This window comes from Lipophrys pholis (assembly GCF_963383615.2).
Source record: "Lipophrys pholis genome assembly, chromosome: 15".
Classification (NCBI taxonomy): Eukaryota; Metazoa; Chordata; class Actinopteri; order Blenniiformes; family Blenniidae; genus Lipophrys; species Lipophrys pholis.
In genome coordinates, this window is record NC_137642.1 from 14,546,784 (window position 1) to 14,560,520 (window position 13,737).

General features: G+C 41.9%; 1 protein-coding gene across 4 annotated transcripts; it reads left to right on the forward strand.

Moving 5' to 3' along the window:
* Window positions 1–3,515: 3,515 nt before the first annotated feature.
* On the forward strand, window positions 3,516–11,508 carry agpat4 (1-acylglycerol-3-phosphate O-acyltransferase 4 (lysophosphatidic acid acyltransferase, delta)). 4 transcript variants are annotated; one of them, XM_080481147.1, is made up of 10 exons: window positions 3,516–3,657; window positions 6,496–6,677; window positions 6,845–7,014; window positions 7,153–7,314; window positions 7,426–7,579; window positions 7,667–7,769; window positions 7,888–7,963; window positions 9,783–9,834; window positions 10,298–10,496; window positions 10,998–11,476. In XM_080481147.1, exons 2-10 carry the CDS (start codon window positions 6,500–6,502, stop codon window positions 11,032–11,034), a joined length of 1,131 nt encoding a protein of 376 aa, XP_080337273.1. In that variant the 5' UTR covers window positions 3,516–3,657; window positions 6,496–6,499; the 3' UTR covers window positions 11,035–11,476. The 4 variants fall into 4 exon arrangements, with proteins under 4 accessions (XP_080337273.1, XP_080337270.1, XP_080337272.1 ...); XM_080481146.1 differs by lacking the exon at window positions 9,783–9,834 and adding an exon at window positions 4,943–5,008 and having other exon boundaries at window positions 3,530–3,657; window positions 10,998–11,508; XM_080481145.1 differs by lacking the exon at window positions 9,783–9,834 and adding an exon at window positions 4,943–5,008 and having other exon boundaries at window positions 3,634–4,263; window positions 10,998–11,508.
* Window positions 11,509–13,737: the final 2,229 nt, after the last annotated feature.

The following is a 13,737-nucleotide window of genomic DNA, read 5'->3' on the forward strand; positions in this document are numbered from 1 at the left end:
ACGGCGGACTGTAAATTAAAACAGTAGGATGTCATGCAACGAATGTCAAGCGCTACAACTCACGACATGCCTCCTAAAAGGATCCCGAGAAGGACAAACTTTAACAGTAACACATCACTCCTTTAATCAAAGCTGACGTTTCTCTGGGATCGAGAACTTTCTTGAGGCTCTGCAGCACGATTTTAAACCCGGTAACCTCGTATCTACTCACTTTCCCGCTGCGAAGTCGTTGACACGTGAATGAAGACAACCTCACTCCTGGATACAAACCCAAGGTCAGAGCGATTCTGACACTTGGTTTTCAGGTTATCAAGGACATTTTAAAACCTGTGAGTGTAAGACAAGTGAAGACCTTGCTGTGTACTTCAAACTACTGCACTCGGGACATTTCAATGCTTAAAGCCTAATAGGAGCTTTTTCTATTCTCTTGACATTTAACCTTCGATATGCAGAATGATGGAAGTGCAGAGGTCAACAGTACTGTCTTATCAGAAGAGGAGGATGGATCAGGAATACTTACATTAGTGTATTTTCTGGTAACTGTGTGTATACTTAACTACAATTCAAACAATGCAAATTACTTCTAAAATGATAAGTCTCTAGTAGTCAGTGAGCCTCCAAAAAAGCCAACAAGCTGAATTAATATCAAACCTTTCAGTAGCAATTCTCTGGTCAATAAGTTTATTCTTTCAGAGGATGTGTTTTATGTCAACATTTGTTTACAAAAAATTGTCAGATTGTAGCGTTTTACCAGCAGGTTTGTAATGTCATGTGAATATTTAGTAGTTTTTGTTGTTTCACTTGAGTACTCTTAGCAGTTGTGTTTTGTAGGTGAGGGAAGTTTTTTTTCCACTAGAGTTCAGCAAGTAAAGGTGAAGGTATACACTTTTTTATATATGCCTATTGGAAAAGTAAGTCACATTTATCAGGTGTCGGTAGTGAAATAAATAATGACTAACTTTGTTGTTGTACCGAAAAGACACCAATGGGATAAATGAAGCAAGTTTAACCAAACAAAATGTCACGGTAGACAGTGCTGCAAAGAAAATACCAATGGGATGATCTATTTTTAAAAATAATTATCATCTTCTATTAAGTCATATACCAAAGGGGAATGAGTCCGATACACGCATCTGAACTAGTTTTGTTAATTGTTGGTACACGTGTTGAAATGCTCGTTTTCTTCCACAGTTCAGGTACAGTGTACAATCTGCAGCACTCAAACATTTCTGCTGCAGCTGGTCGACTTGCACACGGCAAACATTGCTCCCTCGTGCTTCGTCACACTCTCCGTGTTTGGTATTTGAACTTAAAGGACTTCCTGAGCTCCGAGCATGCCCTCACTTCAAGGTTATTTGATCGTAAAGGACACGAGGACTGAGGCATTATGGGAGCTGTTTAAAGAGCTCGGAAACACTCCTCAGAAACCTCCACGGTGGAACGGTCACAGGCCCTCCATTAACCTTTCTCAAGGGTCTCTGGGTCACAAAGACAAATAATCAGAGACTGTTTGTTTAGACATGGAGCTTTAACACAACTAACATATCATATATTTGCAGACAAAACATGCAGAAGTCATCTGAAGTCATGCATGCACAATAACAAAAACCTCCAGCAGCTGTGATATTTACATTTAGGTAAAACGCCTTTTTTTCTTGGTTTAATGTATCTCTGCTTCCCTCTGGTGTTGGCAAGTGGAACTACCTGGAACAGAAATATTCAACCCAGATCATTTTATTACAGTTTTATTTCATGTGTCTGCCAATGATGTTTTGTAAACTGCGGAGTGCAGAGGGAATTAAGAGCTGTGAGAAAAGTTCACTTTGCTGAACTTCTGTTGTGAAGGTAACAAATGTGTATTTCAGTTGTTGTTAAATATTCGTACAGATATTCATCAATTGTAAAAAATGTACAGATACAGAAAACTTTGTTATGTACTTGACATTTTAACAATCAATTGTTTTTGAGCTTGTTACCTTGTGCCGCATGTTTTTTTTATTTGTTTCTATAATCAATGTGTTGATGGTGTAGGACAGTGGTTCTCAACCTTTTTGGGGTCCTGGACCTCCTGCATATTTAAGATCAACCCTGAGCAACCCCCGCCCCCACCCCTGTAAATGTCATAGGACAGGGGTCCTCAATTATTTCCCCCCGAGGGCAAAAATCAGACGACTCGCCAAATTTGAACAAAAGCAGCCCAAATTTTAATCACCAGCCCAATGTAATTTCCCCCCACATGATATAAACAAAAATAGCACAATTTGGCGGAAAACCACCCAATCTGGCAACACTGCCGCTGAGGGAGGGGATAGGGCTCTGACAGAACTCGGCACTGCACCGCCCAAATAAAAAACCACGAGTTAAAAATTTCTAAATCAGAATATCCCCCCGGTTCCTACGCCTATGGATGGGGGTCAAGGGTCATGCTCAGAGAGCAACAGTGGTGATGTACATGCTGTAAAATTCAAACTTGCAAACGTCCAATCCCAAATTTGCTTCTCTAGCGTCTTGGCCAACAGTCCTCAAATGAAAATATCGAACAGCGCTTTGCATTATAAGGTTTGCACACAAATAATTGTCAGATATGAAATAGGAATCTTAGTTCAACTTTTATGGCGGTTGCAGTGCCGTGGTCTGGGGTTGGGGTCCTTTCTGTGTTGAGATTGCATGTTTTTCTTTTGGATTTTCTCCAGGTACTCTGTTTTCCTGTGACTGTCTCCTTGTGTTTTCCTTATGATGAACAGACAACCTGTCCAGAGTGCAAACCTCCTGTCCCCCATAGTCAGATTCTCAACTTCTTGTTGCATGCAGCAGTATAGAAGATGAATGGGTGGATTTTTATCAGACTAAATAATAGTGATTTATATTGGTGGGAATGGTAGTATGTGGATATGTCATTTTAGTCTGAGCCCTGGGTCAAATGTCCTGCTTAAGTGAGTTTTATGGAGACCGGCTGTTCTAACAGTAAACTGCCACCAGGGGGCGCTGCCTACATGATGTGTTCACACAGCGCTCGGATCAGCCTGTGATAATGGCTCAGAACACAGCTTGCAGACTCTCAACAAAAACAACAAACTTAGAAACAACTCAGCTACAGAAAATATACTTTTTGTCTACAAAATTTTGTTTCGGGTTAAAGAAGAAATCCCACTGCGCATGCGCTTACGACCACTCAAAGCAGAGTTGAAGGAAACAAGCAGAGGTCCCACTTGGTGTAGAAAAAGCGATATTGTGATTCGTGGGAGCTTCGTGTAATAAAGCAGATATTTAAAATGTTCACTTATATCACAACCAATCATGGTTAAATGTGAAGGTTCTGTCACTATGGTTACCGTGTGTGTGTGTGTGTGGGAGGGGGGGGGGGGGGGGGGGGCACTCCGCCTGAAAAGCATAGACGATCTTTACAGTGAAGTCAGACTCCGCGGTGTTTGTGGGCGGCTGCACATGTGTTCATGTGTTCATCATCCTCTCCAGGCGTGGCTTTCATGATGGGTGTGGTGGTTCCCTCTGCCGGGAAGTTTCCTTCTCCGTGAGGAGACACCGGTTCAAAGTGTCATGGCCAAAATCTGAACCAGAAAAACACGAACTTCAAGTGCAATGGCTCTGTAAGGAAGAAGTTTTGCAGCACAGCCCAGTTGGAGCTCACAGACAGACCCGGTAAGTCATGTGTTTCACAAGAGTTTAAAGGGGACATATCATGCTAAATCCACTTTTTTAGCCCTTAAATGCATTTTGTTGTATAATTAGAGTGTTTAGAAGTACAGAAAAGTTCAAAGTAGTCTCTTCAGGTGCTCCGTCGATATCTTTATATTCTGTTTTGGTCATATTTTGCGATCGGTTTCGATTTTTCTATTCTCTATTACGTTTTTTGAACAATGACGTCACAGTATTCTCAGCGGAACTGCCAAATTAGGACATCGACACTTCGAGCAATCCGCCATTTTTGTTTCTCGCTGCGATTTTGTAGTCCAACCGAAGTTACGAGAGGATAAGTCGAAATGTTCGGTTGTTGGATGTAGTAACTCACAAGCTTCGTTACAACCATCTCCCAGCATCAGAACCTTCTCGAAGTGCCTGGTTGAGTTTTATTTTTCACAGAAATGTACCCACATCTGTGGGTAAGGTCATTTTTGTGTGCGCGAAGCACTTTAAGGACGACTGCTTCAGCAACCTCCGCCAGTATAAAGAAGGATTTGCCGAAAGACTTCGTCTGATTGAGCGTCAGTTCCTTCTATCTATGGAGACGACGAACAGAGCACTTCGGTAAGCTGTATATAACGCTAAAAAGTGTGATGATAAGACGTCCCTGTCATTGTTTTGTTAGCATTAGCAGTTGCACCGTCTTCATATGTTAGCGCTGTGTGCTCGTTTTAGATTATAATGTAACTTCTGTGTTAAATAGTCGTTGTAATACAGGCAGTATTGTAGTAGTGGGCATGGATGGAGAAGTTAGTGTAAATATAGTAACACACCATTGCGTTACATCCATATGAAGACATTGTTCTTCAGGTGCATCATCGTCATTTTCATCTCGCTCCGCCGGGTCCGACTCTGGCTCCAACATGTATGGCTGGATGGACAAATCTTCCGTTGTTGACATTTTGTAAATAATGTGTGAATATAAAGTTTCTGCGCCGCTAGATAATTGTATCTGTTCTATCAAACTACAAAGATGGCCGAACAGTGTGACGTTGAACCGAGTATCACCTCTGCAACCTGGAGAGGAGGCGAGGTATGAAGTGTCTCATTTGCATTTGAAGAGACCGCCCCAAAACGAGTTGCTCTCAGAAGCACATCAGAAAAGGGGTAGAAAAGGGGCCTGTGGAGCTCTAATAATGAGGAATTCAGACCCAAGCATTTCAGTTCCGCTTTATATAGACCACAACTGTATGATTTATATGTAAAAAGGAAGGATTTAAAAGCATGATATGTCTCCTTTAAGGTGTGACAGAGCTTTTTGCACCTCATGGGGAAGTGACAACTTGATCTTTACCCACACAACTGCCTGGTAAGAAGAACTTTAGACATGCTTGTTGTACTACACTGTCACCACCCTAATGCAAATGCATGCAGCGTTTTATTGTTACTATGTGGTTGTTTTTGCTACTTTGATCAGAGATTAAGTGCCACAGTTCGGCTACATGTTAAAAATGGGAAAACATATTCCAGCTTGACGTATTTTGTAACAGCACTCTTTTAAAAGAGGCAACTATAGTCTGCACATATATTTAATTTCCTTTAATTGTGAATAATGGATTGTAGAGGCTGACACTAGTAGGAAATATCTACAGAGTTGTTGGTTTTAAGTCTTTATTTAGCATGATTTTATGACTTATAATACTTAAAAATGTATAGCTGTGATAGGTACTGATTATTACATCACCCTGAAGGTACACACACATACACACACACAAACACACATTAATGGCAATGGCTGCCACACAAGGTGCTCATTCTGAGGACTTTTGTTCATGTTGCCCCAGGACACTGTGACACTTGGGCAGGATGAGATGAGGGTTCACACCTCAAGCATTGCGGTGGTAAGATGACCCGCAGCCTCCAATCCCTCTTGTGGAATCAACTTTGATCTAATTAGTTGAGCTGAATAAGTGTCAGTTTGGCTCCTTCCTTTTGTAGGAGTCGCCACAGCAAATGATCGCAGCCCGCACCTTCCTGCCACAACCGGCGATCAAACCACACACTTCAATCAATACTGATCGAACTGCTTCCAGGCCAGATTTACACATGCACACATGAAGTGTAACAACCAGGCCCACAACCTCACGTTGTGAAATAATGCTGTCAACAGTAACTAGATATTGAGCTTGTAATCCTGGAGAGACATCCGTGGGCTAAGTTTATGTGTAAATACACAGAAGTTTAAGAAAAATGACGACAGAATTAAAGAATGTGTTGAGAATGATGTCAAAGCTATTATTGGCGTCACTGGGCTTGTTTTGAGTGGCTGTTTGGCTGATTTGTCTCTCGGGCCTGGCAACCCTGCACTTGGGTACTGCTTTTATCTTTTGTTCGTAGAATGAATTTGCTATTTTGAAATCTGTGATCACTTTTACAGCCTGATCTTTAGTGGTTACCGTTTTAATAATTATGTATCTAAGAATGATCACTTTCCCTCTAACAGCGTGTTCTTCCTAAACCACAACATGGTAACGGTTCGGGCTTTGAATACTCAGTGATACAGTAACATTCTCCCCGTTGCTGAAAAGGTCATGCGCACTGTCTGGAGCAGGCAGTGAAGCTCAAAGGCTTCATTCATCAGTTAAAACAAGAAGAAGAAAAAAAAAAGAAAACCTGTCAATGACATCCTTTATGCCAGAGGGAGCTGAGAGCTCTGAGGACAGTTGACAGTACAACCCCGGGCTGCATGAGCTGATGACTGGGTTTAGCAGCGCTACGCTCGAACAAAATAAAAGGCTGTTGTCTCATGTAAGGTGAGTCCGAGTTCTCAACTTGTGCGTGTGTGAACCTTCACAGAAACATGGGCCTCCTGCAGCTGCTGAAATCCCAGTTCTTGTGCCACCTGATCATCTGCTACGTGTTCGTGGTCAGCGGCCTCATCGTCAACCTGCTGCAGCTCTGTACGTTACCTCTGTGGCTGGTCAGCAAGCAGCTCGCCCGCAGGGTCAACATCAGGCTGTCCTACTGCGTCTCAAGCCGTAAATAATGTTCTTGCTCTCTGCCTCAGAAATTCTACCGTAATGATGTTGCGTTGGATCAATGTTTAACATGTTGTATACAGTCAGTCCAACTGTTATGAAGACTTTGAGGGACAAAAGCTAAACTGTCTGACCTATTTGCATTGTTTTAATCTGCAAATCTTTAGAAATGGTCGCTGCCCTGGAGTGGTGGTCTGGAACAGAATGCACACTTTACACCGATCCAAAGAGTTATCAACTGTATGGAAAAGAGGACGCCATTGTGGTGCTCAACCACACTTATGACATCGATTTCTTGTGCGGATGGACTTTGTGTGAGCGATTCGGAGTTCTTGGGGTAAGAGAAAGCGGTCAAGGAAACAAAATGATTGCCTTGATATAAATTCTTGAGTTTGTTTTTTTTTTGTTTTTGTTTTTTTTAAATATACAATTGTATTCGTATCCTTGAGTACTTTCTTGTGGTTTCAACTTGCAGAGCTCTAAAGTTTTAGCCAAGAAAGAGCTGTCTTACGTGCCTGTGATTGGCTGGATGTGGTACTTTCTTGAGATCGTTTTCTGCAAGCGGAAGTGGGAGGAGGATAGAACGACGGTCGCTCAAAGTCTTCAGAATCTGCACGATTACCCAGAGAAGTTCTGGGTAGGTTTGCTCGCGTGGAAATTATTATAATATCCAAATGATGGAAAGGGATGTTGTCAGACAGATGCTGGAGAAATCTGGACTCATGCCACTGTCTTTTTCGCGCTCAAGTTCTTGCTTTACTGCGAGGGAACCCGCTTCACTCCAAAGAAACACCAGGTCAGCATGCAGGTGGCTGAAACCAAAGGACTGCCCAAACTGAAGTATCACCTACTGCCCAGGACCAAAGGATTCTGGTTAACGGTCCAGAACTTAAGAGGAAAAGGTGAGTCTTAACCCTTGATTATGAAATTTGACAAGACCACAAATTAAACGAGCGACATAACTGGCCTTTGTGTCGTCTCTCCTGTAGCTGCAGCTGTTTATGATTCCACTCTCAACTTCAGCAACAATGAAACGCCAACCCTGCTCGGGATCCTGAATGGGAAGAAGTATCATGCAGATTTATATGTGAGGTAAAAAAAAAAGAAACAGTTTTGCAGTGGGGGTCATATTGTTTTTGTTTCCTTTTCCCAATGTGATAAATCCTCATCTGTGTGGTCTCAATTTTCCCCTCTAATTCCTGGCCATCAGGAGGATTCCCTTAGACTCGATCCCAGAAGATGAAGCAGAATGTGCGGCTTGGCTCCACAAACTTTACCAGGAAAAGGTGAGAGGATGTTGGAGACGAGACGATGCAATAGACACATTTGAAATTGTTTAGAGAAGTGCGTGAGTTGGATTGGGTGTCCTTCTTGCGAGAGTCCTCGGTCCACGTTCAAGTATAAGTAGAGCTACATGTATGAATATATTAATAGGCAAAAGCAGAGATTGAACTTATTAATTCAGGTAAAAGTTCAAAAAGCACTAAAAAGTCATAATAAGCTGAAAGATAGTCATTGTGTAAATGTAAAGAGAAGTGGATCCATACATCTTCCATACTGCAGCTTTAAGATTAAAGATTAAGATTAAAATGCTCTATTGTTCCAAAAACAACCAAATTCTGTTAGAACGATACAACCCATAATAGTATGTTGTAGAAAAAAAAAGTGTATTAATGGTGCAGAATCCCATATGAATACTCATAATAATAGAGTTCAGTGAAGCACATAATGTAAACCGTCTTAACAACAAGGGCATTAAAAGCAGAAATACATGGTCAAATATGGAATTAATGTTGTGTTGCAGAAATGCAAAATCCATTTCATAGTTATTGTACTGGAGGAGGGGAGAGGGGAGGGAGGGGCAGTGTTCAGCAGCCTCACTGCCTGAGGGTACAGGCTGTGGGCCGCTCTGGCTGGTAAGGCCCTGTACCTTCTGATGTTGGTCATGCAGGATGTTACACATTCTCTCAGACAGCGGGAGGTGTAGATGGTACTGATTTCTGGAGTGGTCACCATGGTTCCCCCCGCTGTTTTTACCACCCGCTGGAGTGCCTGCTGTTCGGCCTGAGTGCAGCTGGAGAACCGCACCAAACGTCCATACGGCAGAACACTGCTGACGGCAGACGAGGTGTCACCCTCCACACCACCTCAGTGCCAATAGAGGGTGGAGGATGGTTGTTTTGGTTCTTCTTGCTGGGATCCACAATGATCTCCTTGGTCTTCTCGATGTTCTGTACAAGATTATTACCCGCACACCATAACGCTAGATGTTCCAATTCAGTCCTGTATTCCGTCTCATTGTTGTTTATGATGAGTCTAAGCGCTGTGGTGTCGTCGGCGAATTTTAGCAATGAGATTGGAAGGAAAGGAAGCAGAGCAGTCATGTGTGAACGGAGTGTAGCACACACCCTTGGGGGGGGGGGGGGAGGCCGGAGGCCTCGCATAAATGTTTTTCTGCTCAAGATGTTCCAAGATGTCGATCTGTTCTGTCTGTATGCAAAATGGAGTGGGTCAAGTGTTGGTGGTATTGCGCCTTTAATGTGTTTGGCGACCAGTCCTTTGGCATTTGGCAGGAATGGAGGTGAGCGCCACAGGTCTGGAGTCATTTAGACATGTGCCATTTGACTGCTTGGGGATGGGAGTTATCGTGGCTGCCTTGACGTAGGCGGGGACCCAGAGATGTATTGTAGATGGAGGTGAAGACGTCTGTTGGCTCTGCAGCCCCGACTTTCAGCATGCGGCCCAACACACAGTCCGGCTTTTCCTGGTGTTTTTTTATTTTCTTCTTTGTTCTTTTTTTTGACGCCTCAGTTTCACATTTCCATCGAGCCATGTTCTCGGAGAATCAATGATCATCATAGGTCAGATCAGTTTCAGTCTTCATGTTCTTCACACAGTCTTGGTATGTTTTCTTTTTGTTTTTGTTGTTTTTTCAGTCTTTAAGCTTAAAAATGCTTTGACAATCCCGCAAAAATATTTTTTTCTTTGTGCGTATTTCATGATATGATCCATAACTGGAACTGAGCCTCATGGACCCATTGCTTATTTAGTTATTAGGTCAAGATCCTTGTATTTACAAATGGAGATTGGGGCATTTTGTTGCAGGAGCTGGTACACTTAAGAGTGGAGTCATTTCAATGCTGCATCCGAATGGGAGGTAATGTAATGTCCTGATTAAGTAAACTACCTGCACAAATCAACCTAATAATAAATCTGAGTGGGCAGATTTCTCTCCTCTTGGAGAGGTTCCGTGGGATTCAAAGAAAGCCGCACAGTTAACAAAAAGTCATTGATTCAGCTAAAATCCGTTTTGTCAAATTCCTGTGAAAACCAGTCTCTGTAGACTAAAGCACGACTTCATTGAATATTGACTCCAGAGGTTGAAAATTTTCACCTTATCATAAGCAAAATAATTGGTTATCCTTAGATTGGATGTCCTGAATGTTTAAAACCCTCTCCTACTTTTTTATTTTTTTTTTCTATTTGTGTACCCACAATTATCAAACCGGTTATGCGTGTATGAGGTTTGTCTGCCGACACAAGTTAAAGAACAGCCTCTCACCAATTATTTCTGGTGCGCATGCTGGTATTGAGAAATGTTTGCTTGCTTGTGCCAACAGGATGGCTTTCAGGAACAATACACACAGACGGGGCATTATCCCGGCCCGGTAACGAGTCCCCCGCGTCGACCCTGGTCCTTGATCAACTGGCTGTTCTGGTTCTGCTTGCTTGTCTACCCTCTGGGCCTGCTGCTCACTCAGCTGATCAGCTCTGGGTCAGCACTCACCATCGCAGCCTCTGTGGCTCTTTGCTCTGCAGGTTGGTTGCGTGTTTCCATTGGTTCGTGACATGGATGTTACGCTTCAGCACTTAAATTGACCGGCTCCTTTTTGTCCAAACGTTTCATAAAGCAGCCGACTTGACTACTTCAATGTAAGTTGTCCTTTTTGGAAAAAAAAAAAAGAATAAATAAAGATCTGTCAGAAGTGTGTAATTTAATAGTGTTCAGTCAAGAGAAGCGTTATTGAGAGTTTTTACAAAGAAGTAGTGTTTCTTTGGCCATGGGTTTATGAGTAGCATGTTAAAGTTTCCACAATTTTCCATATAAAAAGAAGTCTTTAGTTTTATTAAATAGCAGGTGTTGACATATTTTTTTCTCAGATTGACGTGACTCGGCTTTGATCACATCATTTGGCCATCATTTGGTGGCAGAAGGGAATTTACAGTGGAAGCAACCACATCCTGTACAAAACCTGCCTCCATAACTTACTTACTGACAATGCTGGAGCGTAAACCCCCTGTACCTTCTCTTTTTTACAGCTTCCCTGGGAGTTCGCTGGATGATTGGCCAGACTGAGATTAACAAAGGCTCAAACTATGGGAATAAGGCAGTTCCTCTGAACAACAACTGAAGGAGTGTGAACCACTCCGTGCTGCTCCTTTTGCACAGCCACTAAACTGCACAAGATTCAACCTCGGTCTGGCAGAACACTGTTGATCCAACAAGTACGGACCTGCTCAAAATCACGAAGTGCAGAAACAGTAGAATCATCCTAATACTTATGCTGCAACTGATCCAAACTGGACTTTAGTGCGTGGGGGGGGGAATTGAGAAAGCAACAGGCAGGAAATGTGGTTTCACGACATTCCCGTCGGATCACGGTGTTCTGTGTCATGCCACAACCAAAACTGATGACTGGATTAAAATGATACCCGGTGATAAATGGTCTACCTCTTTAACTCCAATGTAAGGAACAAAAAAGCATTTCCAGCATGAAATTAATAAACTTTAACTTTTGAAAATAAATATTGGTGCGTGCCGTTTGTACGGAAGAAGAAGCTGAAGTCGTTTGTTTGCTTCGCCCGTTTTCTTGTGTGAATTCGTTTTTTTTTCTCAGGAACTTTCCATTGGCCACGCTCCGGTCAAATCAACTCCTCCTCAACAGCTCTGCAAAGCCCCCACAGGCATCAAATCGACTTCAGCTCCTCGGCAAAGCAAAAGGTGAGTATTGTACTGTGCAGATGAAATCTTTAAGCAGAGCATCGCCTTGATTGGACTGTGCACAATGTAGCAACTGGTCCAAGTCAGCTCTCTGCAGGTTGAGATAAAAATGATAAAGATTTACCTCCCAGATTACTAGATTCTTATTTGCTCGCTTACATAACAGGTTCACTGTGTGCTCTGGTTGTTGACAGTATAAACAGCAGCAGCAGCAGTGACTTACCAAACATTTAAGACTGAGAAAAGGAATATCTAATCTGTGATCTTCTTATCACAGCCCAGACTAATTTCTTCTGAGTTGTCCATCAACCTCAGTGTTTGGGTTCTGTGCAGAATTCAGGTGCCATGCATTCTAATGAGGACAAACAAATCAAACAATAATTTAATAATGATAATAAAAAGCCGTTTGAGAGGAATACAATGAATCAGCAATTACAGTGTCTGAGAATATTTAGTCAGAGACACCTGCTGGCTGCATGCAGGCGCCACACAAACTGCCACCAACCAGCCTGGAAAAAAACCCACATCCCATCCCATGTTTAATGCTCCTTTACCAGAAATGTACATTTCATCAAGACCTTCATACCTTGTCGATGTGTATTTGGGTGTTCAAACCCAGATCAGGCCTCTGTGTGTGGAGTCTGCATGTCCTCCTTGCACTTAGATGTGAATCTGTGTGTTTGTTCAGAGGAGTAAACTGGGATTAGCCCCGGCATACTTTCACACAAATGGATGGAGTTCTTTTTGTTACTTTTTATAATTTTCAGTGATTTGTTGAAATTCACTTTGAAACCAGTATTTAATATTTTGGTTCTTAATAATTTTTTAGAAAATCATAAGCGGGCATCACAAGAGTTTTTTTTTTTTTTAAGTTTAACAACTGCATTCAGTTGTAAACACCAGTAGTGGTAATATGTGAAAAATTCGGAACGTTTGAAATTGTGTTGTAGCTCCCTTCTAATTTGTCTTCATTATAGTTGCCAATAACATAGTGTGCCAATAATCTGTTAGCTCTACATTAGAACCTTTTTATGTCTATGAATCCAGGAAGCAGATCCCACTGTAATGTAGAAAATATTGTGTCGTTTACTGTCAGTTTTGTGGCTGGGGCACTGTCTGCCTTGGCGGAAATAAAACAAATGAAGACATTATTTCATTAGTAACTGTTGAATAACCTTTTATGTGGAATTACTCAATCAAACTATTAGATATTCTTAAAGGAAAAAAAAAAAAGTTCAGTCAGTATCTCTTGAAACGGGCATATTTATTCAAAGAGTTGATTTTGAAAGCAGCACACAGCAGAGTAGCTTCACCTCTTGAGTAATAAATGTAAAGTTTTTATCTGAAAAACTTAAGATACCAAGACTTTATCACCTGCAGTGTGAGCTGGACGTCTCCCACTGTACTCGCACTCAGCTGCTCTTCCAATCAGAGTTATGTTTTCTGTAATAATCCAACATAATCTCTTTATGCACTTAAATATCATTTTTATTTCCAAAGTGTTTTTCAACACGACAGTAACTGGAGTAGAGTTGACTTTAAAGAGTAAATCCAACCAGCCACTGAGCTGCTGTCGTTCCTTCAGAAAACACTTAAGCCGATCGGCCTGTTTGGAGAAGGAGAGTTATTCGATGTTGCCCCATTGTGAACTCAGGTGTGTCACAAAGGAGATTGAAGCTGGTTCTCTAAATACAAGTTGCGCCACCTTTCACATAATCCCAGTGAACCATCCTCTGGCTTTCAGATCAATGGCAGGTGGCATGTGAGCACTGTTGTTAAACGCCTATGTAAAATAGTCCCACCTCTTACCTTTTGTTATAAATGCCAAGAGAAATGAGTACGCTATTAAACAGTCTGCATTTAATTTAGAGTAGCGTTACAAAAGCCGGAACACACGGACATTTTTAAAGGACACAAATGCAACAAAGTTTGTTCTTTTTAGAGATAACTTCAGATACAAAATACTGTACACGTCTCTTTGCCGTGTCCTGTTTACTACAGTGTTTCTCTTCGGGTCAGTGTTGGTAAAAGCCCGCCATTTTTTGGTTACAATTTCAT